Raw genomic sequence first — 13,709 nt, forward strand, 5'->3', positions numbered from 1 at the left:
GTTTGGGAGAGAGAGAGCTCACAACATGAAGGAGGAAGGGGAAGGGAGATCCAAAACAGGGTTCGGGAAGAGAGATCCCACAGGAAGAAAGGGGGTGGGGAGGATAAATCCCATCGGAGGAAGGGGGATGGGGATGAGAGATCCCAGAGAAGGATGTCGGATGGACGTGCGATCCCAAAGGAGGAATGGGGATGGGGAAGAGATAAACCAGAGTAGGAAGGGTGATGGGGAAGAGAGATCCCACAGGAGGAAGGGGGATGGGGATGAGTTTGATCACTGAAGAGGAAGGAAGATGTGGAAAGGAGATCCCACAAGAAGATTGGGAGATGGGGAACAGAGATCCCACAGGAGGAAGGGGGATGGGGAAGAGAGATCCCACATGAGGAAAGGGGATGGGGAAGAGAGAACGCACATCAGGAATGGGGATGCGGAAGAGAGATCCCACAGGAGGAAGGGGGATGGGGAAGAGAGATCCCACAGAAGTAAGGGAGATGAGGCAGAGTGATCCCTCAGGAGGAAGTGGGATGGGAAAGAGATATCCCACTGGAGGAAGGGAGATGAGAAAGACAGAGGCCACAGGAAGAGGGGAATGGGAACAGAGGCCCAGCAGCAGGAAGTGGGATGGGGAAGAGAGATCCCACAGGAAGAAGGGGGATGGGGAAAAGAGATACCACAGGAGGAATGGGAATGTGCAAGAGAGATCCCACAGGTGGAAAGGGGTGGGGAAGAGAGCGATCCCTCAAGAGGAAGGAAGATGTGGAAGAGAGATCCCAAAAGAAGAGTGGGGGATGAGAACAGAGGCCCCACACGAGAAAGGGTGATGGTGAATAGAGATGCCACAGGAGGAAGGGGATGGGGAAGAGAGATCCCACGGGAGGAAGAGGGTTAGGAAAGAGAGAGCCCACAGCATGAAGGGGGAAGTGGAATGGAGATCCAACAGCAGGGTTGGGGAAGAGAGATCCCACAGGAAGAAAGGTGGTGGGAAAGATAAATCCCATCGGATGAAGGGGGTGGGGATCAGAGATCCCACAGGACGAAGGGGGATGTGGAAGAGAGATCCCACAGGTGGAAGGGTGTGTGGAAGAGATAGATCCCTCAATAGGAAGGAAGATGTGGAGGAGAGATTCCAAAAGAACAGTGTGCGATGGGAACAAAGGCCTCACACGAGAAAGGGTGATGGTGAATAGAGATCCCACAGGAGGAAGTCAGATGGACAAGTGATCCCAAACGAGGAAGGGTTATGGGGAAGGGATATTCCACAGGAGGAAGTGGGATGGGGAAGGGATATCCCACAGGAGGAAGAGGGATGGGGAATAGAGATCCCATGGGAGGAAATGGGATGGGGAAGAGAGATCCCACAGGAGGAAGGGGGTTGAGAAAGAGAGAGCCCACAGAATGAAGGGGGAAGGAGAAGGGAGATCCAAGAGCAGGGTTGGGGAAGGGATATCCCACAGGAGGATGTGGGATGGAGAAGAGTGATCTCACAGGAGGAAGGGACACGAGAAAGACAGATGTCACAGGAAGAGGGGAATGGGAACAGAGGCCTAACAGCAGGAAGGGGGATGGTGAGGAGAGATCCCACAGATGGAAGGGGAATGGGGAAGAGTTTGATCCCTGAAGAGGAAGGAAGATGTGGAATGGAGATCCCACAAGAAGATTGGGGGATGGGGAACAGAGATCCCACAGCGGGAAGGGGGATGGGGAAGAGAGATCCCACAGGAGGAAAGGGGATGGGGAAGAGAGATCACACAGGAGGAAAGGGGATGGGGAAGAGAGATCCCACAGGAAGAAAGGTGGTGGGGAAGATAAATCCCATCGGATGAAGAGGGTGGGGTGAGAGATCCCACAGGAGGAAGGGGGTGTGGAAGAGAGTTCACACTGGAGGAAGTCGGATTGACAAGTGATTCCAATGGAGAAAGGCGGATGGGGAAGATAGATCCCTCAGGTGGAAGGGGTAAGAGGAAGAGATATCCCACAGGAGGAATGAGGAATGGGAAGAGAAATCCCACAGGAGGAAGGGGGATGGGAATGAGAGATCCCACAGGAGGAATGGGGAAGAGAGATCCCACAGGAGGAAGGTGGATGGGGAAGTGAGATCCCACAGGTGGAAGGGAGATGGGGAAGAGAGAACGCACAGGAGGAAGGGGGATGGGAATGAGAGATCCCACAGGAGGAAGGAAGATGAGACAGACAGATGCCACAGGAAGAGGGGAATGGGAACCGAGGCCGAACAGCAAGAAGGGGAATTACGAAGAGAGATCAGAGGAGGACGAGTGATCTAAAAGCAGGAAGGGGGATGTGGAAGGATCCCACAGGAAGTGGGGCGATGGGAACAGAGACCCCACAGGAGAAAGGGAGAATAGGGATTCACACTTTTTTTGTGGGATCTCCCTTCCACATCCCCCTTCCTGGTTTTAGATCACTCGTCCATCTGACCTCCTCCTCTGGGCTCTCTCCCCATCCCGCTTCCTCCTGTGGGATCTCCCTTCCCCTTCACCTTTCCTTCTGAAGAGAGACCCCACAGGAGGAAGAGGGATGGGGAAGAGGGATCTGACAGGAAGAGGAGGGACGGTGAAGAGAGGTCATATAGCTGGACGGATGATGGGGAAGAGCCATCTCACCGGAGGAAGGGGGATGGGGAAGAGTGATCTCACAGGAGGAAGGGGGACGGGGAAGAGTGATCATACAGGAGGATGGGTGATGAGTCGGAGAGAAACCTCAGGAGGAATTGGTTTGGGAAAGAGAGATCCCTCAGGTTGAGGGGGCATGGGAACAGAGGACCCACAGGAGGAAGGGGGATGGGGAAGAGAGATCCCACAGGAGGAAGCCGGATGGATGATTGATCCCACAGGAGGAAGGGGGATGGGGATGAGAGATCCCACAGGAGGAAGCCGAATCGATGAGTGATCCTACAGGAGGAAGGGGCATGGGAAAGAGAGATCTCACAGGTGGATTGCTACCCGTGCCATGTGCTAGTGAGGCTAGAAATAGGAAGATAATGCAGCTGAATACGTGGCTGACGGGATGGTGCATGATGGTGGGGTTCATGTTTCTGGACAATTGGGCTTTCTTCCAGGGGAGGTGGGACCAGTTTGAATTGGACAGTTTGCACCTGAACTGGAGGGGGACTAACATCCTTGCCGGTAGGTTAGCAAGTTCTGCTCCGGGGGTTTTAAACCAGATTGCAGGGGGAGGGGGCAGAGTGTTAGAGCAGATAGTGAAGTGGGGGAGGATAAAGGTCATGCGAGGACTGCTTGTATAGACAGATATAAACAGATATCAATGTTTTGTACGTGAGAGGAATGTTCTCAGGTACATCTATTTCCATGCAAGGAGTATTTTAGGTAAGGCAGATGAGTTTAGGTCGTGGATTGGCACATGATGATATCGACATTATTGCTATTAGTAAGACTTGGTTGCAGGAGAGGCAGGACTAATAACTATATAACCATATAACAATTACAGAAAGGTCACAGGCCATTTTGGCCCTTCTAGTCCGTGTCGAATGCTTACACTCACCTAGTCCCACTGACCCGCACTCAGCCCATAACCCTCTATTCCTTTCCTGTCCATATACCTATCCCATTTTACTTTAAATGACAATACCGGACCTGCATCCACCACTTCTACTGCAAGCTCATTCCACACAGCTACCACTCTCTGAGTAAATAAATTACCACTCATATTACTCTTAAGTGTTTGCCCCCTAACTCTCAACTCATGTCCTCTTGTTTGAATCTCTCCTATTCTCAATGGAAAAAGCCTATCCACGTCAACTCTATCTATCCCCCTCATAAGTTTAAATACCTCTATCATTCCCCCATCAACCTTCTATGCTCCAAAGAATAAAGACCTAACTTGTTCAATCTTTCTCTGTAACTTAGGTGCTGAAACCCAGGTAACATTCTAGTAAATCTCCTCTGTACTCTCTCTATTTTGTTGACATCTTTCCTATAATTCGGTGACCAGAACTGTACACAATACTCCAAATTTGGCCTTAACAATGCCTTGTACAATTTTAACATTACATCCCAACTCCTATACTCAATGTTCTGATTTATAAAGGCCAGTATACCAAAAGCTTTCTTCAGCACCCTATCCACATGAGATTCCACCTTCAGGGAACTATGCACCATTATTCCTAGATCACTCTGTTCTTCTGCATTCTTCAATGCCCTACCATTTACCATATATGTCCTTTTTGGATTATTCCTACCAAAATGTATCACCTCACACATATCAACATTAAACTCCATCTGCCATCTTTCATCCCACTCTTCTAACTGGCCTAAATCTTTGAACAGCATGCTTTGAAAACCTTCATTATCCACAACGTCACCTACCTTAGTATTATCTGCATACTTACTAATCCAATTTACCATTCCATCATCCAGATCATTAATGTATATGACAAAACAACATTGGACCCAGTACAGATCCCTGAGGCACACCACTAGTCACAACTTTAATGCAGACATGTGTGTGGTGTTGCATTTTGGAAGGACATATCAAGGTAGGACATACACAGTAAATGGTAGGGCACTGAGGAGTGCGGAGAAACAAAGGGATCTGGGAGTTCAGATACATAAGTCCATGAAAGTGGCATCACAGGTAGACAGGGTTGTAAAGAAGGCTTTTGGCATCCTGGCATTCATAAATCAAAGTACTGAGTATGGGAGTTGGAATATTACGGTGAGATTGTATAGGACATTGGTGAGGTCAAATCAGGAGTATTGTGTGCAGTTCTGGTCACTGAACTATAGGAAGGATATCACTAGAGGACTGGGCTTCAGGGTGAAAGGGGAAATGTTTAGGGGGAAATTCTTCACTCAGAGGGTGGTGAGAGTGTGGAACGAGCTGCCATTTGATGTGGAAAATGTGGACTCACTCTTAAGCTTTAAGAATAAACTGGATAGATACATTGATGGGAGAGGTCTGGAGGGTTATGGACTGGGTACAGGTCAATGGGACAAGCGGAATAAAGTTTCGGCACAGAGCAGAAGGGCCGAATGGCTTGTTTTCTGTGCGCTGGTGTTTTATGATTTTATGATTCTATGAAGGGGTGTGGGGAGGAGAGTTCACTCAGGCGGGAAGATGGGGAAGGGATATCCCACAGGAGGATGTGGGAAGGGGAAGAGAGCTCCCACAGGAGGAAAGGGGAGGGGGAGGAGATATCCCACAGGAGGAAGGGGGATGGAGAAGAGAGATCCCATAGGAGGAAGGGGGATGGGGAAGAGAGATCCCACAGGAGGAAGGGGGATGTGGAAGAGAGATCCCACAGGAGGAAGGGGGATGTGGAAGAGAGATCCCACAGGAGGAAGTGGGATGGGGAAGAGATCCCACAGGATGAAGGGGGATGGGGAAGAGAGATCCCACAGGAGGAAGGGGGATGGGGAATAGAGGTCCTATAGGATGATGGGGCATGGGGATGAGAGATGAGACAGGGGGAAGTGGGTGGGGAAGCGAGATCATACAGGAGGTTGGGGAATGGGGAAGAGAAGTGTACAGGAGGAAGGGTAATGGGGAAACAAGATCCCATAGGAAGTGGAGGGATGGAAACAGAGCCCCCACAGGGTTCAGGAGGATAGGGAAGAGAGATCCCACAGTAGGAAATGGGATAGGGAAGAGAGATCCCACAGGAAGAAAGGGGTGGGGAGTTTAAATCCCACAGGGGGAAGGGGAATGGGGAAGAGAGATTCCACAGGAAGAAAGGGGTGGGGAGCTTCAATGCCACAGGGGGAAGGGGGATGCGGAAGAGAGATCCAACAGCAGGAAGTTGATGGGGGAAGTGAGATCCCACAGATGGAAGTGTGATAGGAACAGAGGCCCCAGAGGGTGAATGGGGATGCGGAAGAGAGATCCCACAGGAGCATGCGGGGTGGAGAAGGGAGATTCCACTGTAGGAATGGGGATGCGGAAGAGAGATTCATCAGGAGGAAGGGAGCTGGTGATGAGAAATCCCACAGGAGGAAGGGGGATGGGGAAGAGAGATCCCACGGCAGGAAGGGGGATGGGGAAGAGAGATGTACTGGAGGAAGGGAAATGGGGAAGCAAGATCCCATAGGAAGTGGAGGGATGGAAACAGAGCCCCCACGGGGGTCAGGTGGATGGTGAAGAGATCCCACAGGAGGAAGAGGGATGGGGATGAGGGATCCCACAGGAGGAAGGTGGATGCTGAGGAGAGATCCAACAGTTGGAAGGAAGGGGGAGTGGGAACAGAGAGGCCAGAGGATGAAAGGGGGATGGGAAAGCGAGATCCCACAGGAGGATTGCTGCCCCTGCCACGGGCTAGTGAGGCTAGAAATAATGCAGCTAAATACGTGGCTGAGGGGATGGTGCATGAGGGAGGGGTTCATGTTTCTGGACAATTGGGATTTCTTCCAGGGGAGGTGGGACTAGTTCGAATTGGGCAGTTTGTACCTGAACTGGAGGGGAACTAACATCCTTGCTGGTAGGTTAGCAAGTTCTGCTCCGGGGGGTTTTAAACTAGATTGCAGGGGGAGGGGAACCAGAGTGTTAGAGCAGATAGTGAGGTGGAGGAGGATAAGGGTCATACGAGGACTGCTTGTACAGACAGATATCAAAGGATTATACATGATAGAAATGTTCTCAGGTGCATCTATTTCCATGCAAGGAGTATGGTAGGTAAGGCAGATGAGTTTAGGACGTGGATTGGCATAATGATATCGACATTATTGCTATTAGTAAGACTTGGTTGCAGGAGGGGCAGGACTGGCAGCTTCATGTTCCGGGTTTCCATTGTTTCAGACGTGATAGAGGGGAGGGATGAAAGGGGGAGAAGTGGCATTACCAGTCAGGGAGAATATCACAGCTGTGCGTAGACGGGACAGCCTGGAGGGCTTGTCTACAGAGGCCATATGGGTGGAGCTGAGGAACGGGAAAAGTGCGACCACATGAATAGGGTTGTATTATAGACCACCCAATAGGCAGAGAGAATTGGAGGAGCAAATCTGTAGAGAGGAAGCAGACCGATGTAAGAAACAGAAAGTTGTAATAGTAGGGGATTTTAACTTTCCGCATATTGACGGGGATGCCCACTCTGAGAAAGAGTTAGATGGCGTGGACTTTGTCAAATGTGTTCAGGAAAGTTTTCTGAATCAAAATATTGAGGTACCAACGAGAGAGGGTGCAGTACCTGATCTCCTATTAGGGAACCAGACAGGTCAGATGACAGAAGTATGTGTAGGTGAACATTTTGGGTCCAGTGACCATAATGTCATTAGTTTCAAGATAATTATGGATAAGGATAGGACTGGTCCACCAGTTAAGGTTCTGAATTGGAGAAGGGCCATTTTTGTTGAAATGAGAAAGGATCTGGGAAGAGTGGATTGGGATAAGTTGTTTTCTGGCAAGGATGTGTTCAGTAAGTGGAACGCCTTCAAGGGTGAAATTTTGAGAGTGCAGAGTTTGCATGTTCCTGCCAGGATTAAAGGCAAAGTTAACAGGCATTGGGAACCTTGGTTTTCAAGGGATATTGGTGATCTGGTTAAGTAGGTGTTTAGCAGGTATAGGCAACAGGGAAGAAATGAGATACTTGAAGAGTATAGAAAATATAAGGGAATACTAAAGAAGGAAATCAGGAAGGCAAAGAGAAGACATGAGGTTGCTTTGGCAGATCATGTGAAGGTAAACCCGAAGGGTTTCTACAAGTATATTGAGGGTAAAAGAATAGTAAAGGACAAAATTGGTCCCCGAGAAGATCAGAGTGGTCGTCTATGTGTGGAGCCTCACGAGATGGGGGAGATCTTAAACAGTTTTTTTGCATCAATATTTACTCAGGAAACTGGCATAGCATTTATGGAATTCAGGGAAGCAAGCAGCAGTGTCATGGAACATATAGAGATTAAAGAGGAGAAGCTGCTTGCTGCCTTACAGCAAATAAAGGTAGATAAATCCCCCGGGCCTGACATGATGTTTCCTTGGACCTTGAGAGAGACTAATGTAGGAATTGCAGGGGCCCTGGCAGAAATATTTAAAATGCCGGAGGATTGGAGGGCAGCTCATGTTGTTCCGTTGTTTGAAAAAAGGTTCCAAAAGTACACCAGGTAATTACAGGCCAGTAAGCCTGACATCAGTAGTAGGTAAATTATCGGAAGGTGTTCTGAGAGATCAGATATACAAGGATTTGGACAGCCAAGGGCTGCTTAAAGATAGTCAGCATGGCTTTGTGTGTGGTAGATCATGTTTAATGAATATTGTAGTGTTTTTCGAGGAGGTTACCAAGAATGCATATGAAGGAAAGGCTGTGGATGTTGTCTACATGGACTTTTGTAAGGGCTTTGACAAGGTCCCACATAAGAGGTTAGTTCTAAAGGTCCAGACACTAGGTATCCATGGAGAGGTTGTAAACTGGATTCGAATTGGCTGTGTGGGAGAAGACAGAGAGTGGTGGTGGATGATTGCTTCTCAGACTGGAGGCCTGTGACTAGTGCTGTGCCTCAGGGATCTGTGCTGGGACCATTGTTGTTTGTTGTCTATATCAATGATCTGGATGATAATGTGATAAATTGGATCAGCAGGTTTGTGGATGACACTAAGATGGAGGTGTTGTGGACAGCGAGGAAGGCTTTCAAAGCTTGCAGAGGAATCTGGACCAACTGGAGGAATGGGCCAGAAAATGGCAGATGGAATTTAATGCAGACAAGTGTGAGGTGTTCCATTTTGGAAGGACAAATCAAGGTACGACATACACGATAAACGGTAGAGCACTGAAGAGTGCGGAGGAACAAAGGGATCCGGGGGTTCAGATACATAAGTCCCTGAAAGTGGCGTCACAGGTAGACAGGGTTGTAAAGAAGGCTTTTGGCACCCTGGCATTAATACATCAAAGTTGAGTTTAGGAGTTGGAATATTATGGTGAGGTTGTATAAGACATTGGTGAAGCCAAATATGGAGTATTGTGTGCAGTTCTGGTCACTGAACTATAGGAAGGATATCAGTAAGGTTGAAAAAGTGCAGAGAAGATTTACTAGGATGTTGCCGGGTCTTCAGGAGTTGAGTTACAGGGAAAGATTGAACAGGTTAGGACTTTATTCCTTGGAGCGCAGAAGAATGGGGGAAGATTTCAAAGAGGTTTACAAAACTCTGAGGGGTATAGACAGGTTAAATGCGAAAAGGCTCTTTCCACATAGATTAGGAGAGATAAATTACAGGAGGACGGCTTCAGGGTGAAAGGGGAAAGGTTTAGGGGGAAATTCTTCACTGAGAGATGGTGAGAGTGTGGAACAAGCTGCCATCTGATGTAGAAAATGCGGACTCACTCTTAAGCTTTAAGAATAAATTGGATAGATACATGGATGGGAGAGGACTTGAGGGTTACGGACTGGGTGCAGGTCAATGGGACTAGCGGAATAAGGTTTTGGTACAGACTAGAAGGACCGAATGGCTTGTTTTCTGTGCTGTAGTGTTCTATGATTTTATGATTCTATGGGGAGGAGAGTTCCCACAGGCGAAAGGGGGATGGGGATGGGCAAGAGAGAACCCACAGGAGGAAGGGGGATGGGGATGGACAAGAGAGAACCCAAAGGAGGAAGGGGGATGGGGAAGAGAGAACCCACAGGAGGAAGGAATCCCACAGGAAGAAGGGGATGGGGATGGGAGATCCCACAGGTGGCATGGGAGTGTGGAAGAGAGATTGCACAGCAGGATGAGGCATGGGGAAAATAGATCCCACAGGAAGAAGGGGGATGTGGAAGAGAGTTCCCACGGGAGGATGAGGAATTGGGAAGAGAAATCACACAGGAGGAAGGGGGTTGGGGAAGAGCGATCTCACAGGAAGGGGGGTGTGTGGAAAAGACATTTAACAGGTGGATGAGGAAAGAGTAGTAAAGAGCCTACAGGAGGATGGGGATGGGGAGGAGAGATCTCACAGGAAGGGTGGGGGGGGGGTGTGGGAAAGACATCCCACAGGAGAATGAGGAAAGAGTAATAGAGAGCCCACATGAGGAATGGGGATGGGGGCGAGATTCCAAAGAATGGGAGGGGGATTGGGATGAGAGGTCCCACAGGAGCATTCCAAGGGTAAATGATAATCCTACAAGATGAGAGGATGCAGAAATTTTTTGTACGTGTGTGTTGGGTCTGAACAGAGGCCCAGAGGAGATGCGCCCTCGCTCTCTGCGTATCTGGAAGTGAGCAAAGTCACACACAGGGAAGGGCAGGGGAGGACAATCTGACAATGGTATTTCTTTCCTTCTCACTCGGACAGTCTGCTGACGATCTCTTGTCCCTCACCGAGAAGGGGATGTGAAGCTCTGACCCACCTGCTACAGTCAGTGTCGGTCTGGGTGTCAGTAACAGTGAGAAGGAACATTGTCAATGGACGTGTCACAGGCAGCGAGAAACACGGTCATTCCTGTAATTTACTACCATTAAACCAATGGCCATTGTTCACTGATCTGATGAAGTCTCCAACATCCATTCACAAGGAACCACAGAACCCTCCCATCCTTGGGGAATTACTGACTGACCCTGTGGGCATTTGTCACAATTCTTCACAATCAGATTCACTACAAATTTATCAGAATTCTTTTACAATGAAACAACACAATGGAACAGTTTCACAGTTCAGAGTGAGAGAGAAATCAAGTTACCCCAACTTCTGGCACTTGTGCAGCCTGGGTCCCAGCCGCTGGATTCCTTCACACTGAATGTGGCAGTTCCCCAGGTCGAGGTGTTTTATTGTATCACAGAGTCCGATGACATGAGACAGGACCGCGCAGTCAATCGGAGTCATTGTCATTCCACTGAATGAAAATATTTCCACAGATCCCAGTGCGGCCTGAGCCAGTCCACGATTCTGAGACTCAAACAGGTAGTGCAATGTGTTCAGGAGGCTCCTTTTACCAGCTTCACTCCTTGTGTTTCCAATCTGGTGTTTAACCTCCTCCTTCACCCAGTCAATCACCCGGCAGGTTGTTTGATGAGGAAATGGACCCAGAAACTCCTCCAGGCCCCGAGCTGTCATTGGGTTGGAGAGACCAGCAACAAAACGGAGAAATACCTCAAATCGCCCATCGGTCGTGTTGTGGGCTTCAGTGAGGAATTTCATGATATCCCCGGGATGTGGATTCAGGAATTTTGCGACTGCAGCTACAAACTCTTGGATGGTGAGGTGTGGGAATGTGTACACCACACTCCGGGCAGAATCCTCTCTCTCCAAAAGCTCCATCAGGAACCCGGACAGGAACTGGGAAGGCTGCAGATTGTAGTTGATCAAATCTCCATCTGTAAACACAATCTTCTTCTCGAACACTCCTCTGAAGGCCATCTGACCAACCCTGAGTAACACATCACGGGGGCTCTCAATCTCACGGCCGTGGTTTTTTAGGATGTTGTAAATATAGTAGGAGTACAGTTGAGTGATGGTCTTGGGAACTCGCTGTGGGTCCCTGACTCTTTGTGTGAAGAAGGGTCCCAGTGACAGAGCGAGGATCCAGCAGTAGGAGGGGTTGTAGCTCATGGTGTATAGGATTTCGTTCTCCTTCACATAATTGAAAACAGCTTCCGCCACCTTCTGATCTTCAAAATGTCTGATGAAATATTCCTTCCGTTCCTCACCAACAAATCCCAGGATTTCCACCCAGACACTGATTTCTGCCTTTTCCAATAAATGTAACGCAGTGGGGCGGGTGGTCACCAGCACTGAACACCCTGGGAGCAGCTTGTGCTGGATTAAACTGTACACAATGTCCGACACCTTGCACTTGAATTCAGGATCTGTGCATGTGTACTGAGGTTCTGTGTCTCCCCGACTGTCAGCAAAATCAATTTCGTCATTGAATTCGTCCAAACCATCGAATATAAACAACAATCCCTCTGGGTTCTTCCAGACCTCTCTCAGGATATTCCCAAAGTAAGGATATTGATGCAGAATCAGTTCTTTCAGGTTTATTCTGCAGTTAATGGAGTTTAAATCCCGGAATTTGAAGCTGAAGACAAACTGGAACTGTTGGTATATTTTCCCCGTGGCCCAGTCATAAACAATCTTCTGTACCATTGTTGTTTTCCCGATCCCCGGGACCCCGGCCACTGCTGCTGAATTCCCAGAGTTGGATTTACTCCGGGAAAAGCAGCTCTGGAACAACTGCTCAGTCTGGATTTTTTCGAGCTCTCGGCGGAGATGTTCCTGTCTCCACTCCTCGTGGTCTCTGCCTCTTGCCAGCAGCTCATGTTCCACCAGTCTCCGATCTCGAACAGCAGAAATGACCGTCAGCTCAGCGTATCGATCAACCAGCTGGAAAACCTTCACCTTCTCCCTCATCAGGATCGTGTTCACTCTCAGTGTTTCAGTTTGTGCCCGCAGAGTCTCCTTGTGTTTCTGTTGAACATCTTCCATGGGAACAGAGAACATGGTCACCAAGTTAAATTGCTCAACTGACAAAGAACTTCATAATTGCATTTCAACATTCAGTGTTTGAGATTACATGAATTAATTCTGTGCTTCCATGGATACTGAGACAGAAAGTAAAATTGTGTTCACAGACACCAGAATTGACAGTGATAGATGTCCCAGAAAATGTCCTAACTCATATCCTGTTATTGATTAATTTTGAAGAGAATTTTCCCGATATCCAATTGCAATCCTGACTGCACTTTCGTTAGGACAACATTTGAGTATATTTGAAGCATTGTTTGCATCATTAGCAGACGATAAACACAAAGGAACTGCAGAGACCGATACAGCTTGGCACCAGAAGTGTCACAGGAGTTGCCAGACCGCGTTGAATGCAACCTAAGTGTCTTAGGGGCTCCAGCTGCAGTAGAAGTGGTAGAGGCAGGTTCGGTATTCTCATTTAAAGCAAAATTGGATAGGTATATGGACAGGAAAGGAATGGAGGGTTATGGGCTGAGGGCTGGTCAGTGGGACTAGGTGAGAGTAAGCGTTCGGCACGGACTAGAAGGGCCGAGATGACCTGTTTCCGTGCTGTAATTGTTATATGGTTATACTTTTCCCATTGGGTTTACTCCCAAAGTAACAGCGTGAGATCACTGTTTTCCTTCTTCTGGATGAGCTGCCAGTCACGAACGACGAGCCCCAATTGCCCGAAGCGACTGGTTGTCAGGTGGCAGTAACCCGCATTTGCCCTTTCTCCTATCAGAAAAAATGCCTCTGCCAAGCTTAGTAGCAAAGTCACACGTGAAGGCCAGGAGCTGGACCTGATTGTCAGAGGCTGTTTGAGTCGCACGCCACTGGGAGCATTTAATAGGTCGTGGGAGTGTTTCCCCACTACCAGCCCTGGGTGTAACAATCTTAAGCAACCAAGCAGCTCTGTGATATTGACAACAATAACTTGGCAATTTGGGTTATTATAGTCACATGTACCAAGGTATAATGAAAACTCTTATGCACGCGATCCAAATAGGTCATTACATCACATCGGTGCAATGAGGTCCTACAAGGAAAAACGGAACAGAATAGTGCAGGGAAACAGTGTTTCAGTTGCTGAGAAAATACAGTGCAGGCAGACTATAAGGTACAAGGCCAAAGGATCATTGACAGGTCAGATTTTTTTAAAGTTTTTGAACTATTCTCCTAAACTGTAGAATTCAACACAGAAAAATGGTGCAGTACTGCACAAAATTCTGAGGCAGATATATATAACTAGGGAGACCAAGACTTAGGCAAGTACTACGTAAGAGATGTAGACTCTGTTAGTCACTTTTAAGCACCAGCGTAAAACTTTTTT

General features: G+C 48.4%; 3 protein-coding genes across 3 annotated transcripts in view; all 3 read right to left on the reverse strand.

Moving 5' to 3' along the window:
- The window catches only part of LOC140721129 (NACHT, LRR and PYD domains-containing protein 3-like), a 752,838-nt gene that overhangs the window by 564,088 nt on the left and 175,041 nt on the right, over window positions 1-13,709 (reverse strand). The window lies entirely within an intron of this gene.
- LOC140721127 (NACHT, LRR and PYD domains-containing protein 3-like) overlaps window positions 1-13,709 on the reverse strand; it is a 301,993-nt gene that overhangs the window by 146,725 nt on the left and 141,559 nt on the right. The window lies entirely within an intron of this gene.
- Window positions 1-13,709, reverse strand: part of LOC140721128 (NACHT, LRR and PYD domains-containing protein 3-like) — a 30,620-nt gene that overhangs the window by 14,040 nt on the left and 2,871 nt on the right. The window contains exon 2 of the mRNA XM_073036003.1: window positions 10,614-12,351. Within this exon, the coding sequence (XP_072892104.1) occupies window positions 10,614-12,351 (1,738 nt within the window). The remainder of the gene's footprint in view (window positions 1-10,613; window positions 12,352-13,709) is intronic.

This window comes from Hemitrygon akajei, unplaced genomic scaffold (genome assembly GCF_048418815.1).
Source record: "Hemitrygon akajei unplaced genomic scaffold, sHemAka1.3 Scf000050, whole genome shotgun sequence".
Classification (NCBI taxonomy): domain Eukaryota; kingdom Metazoa; phylum Chordata; class Chondrichthyes; order Myliobatiformes; family Dasyatidae; genus Hemitrygon; species Hemitrygon akajei.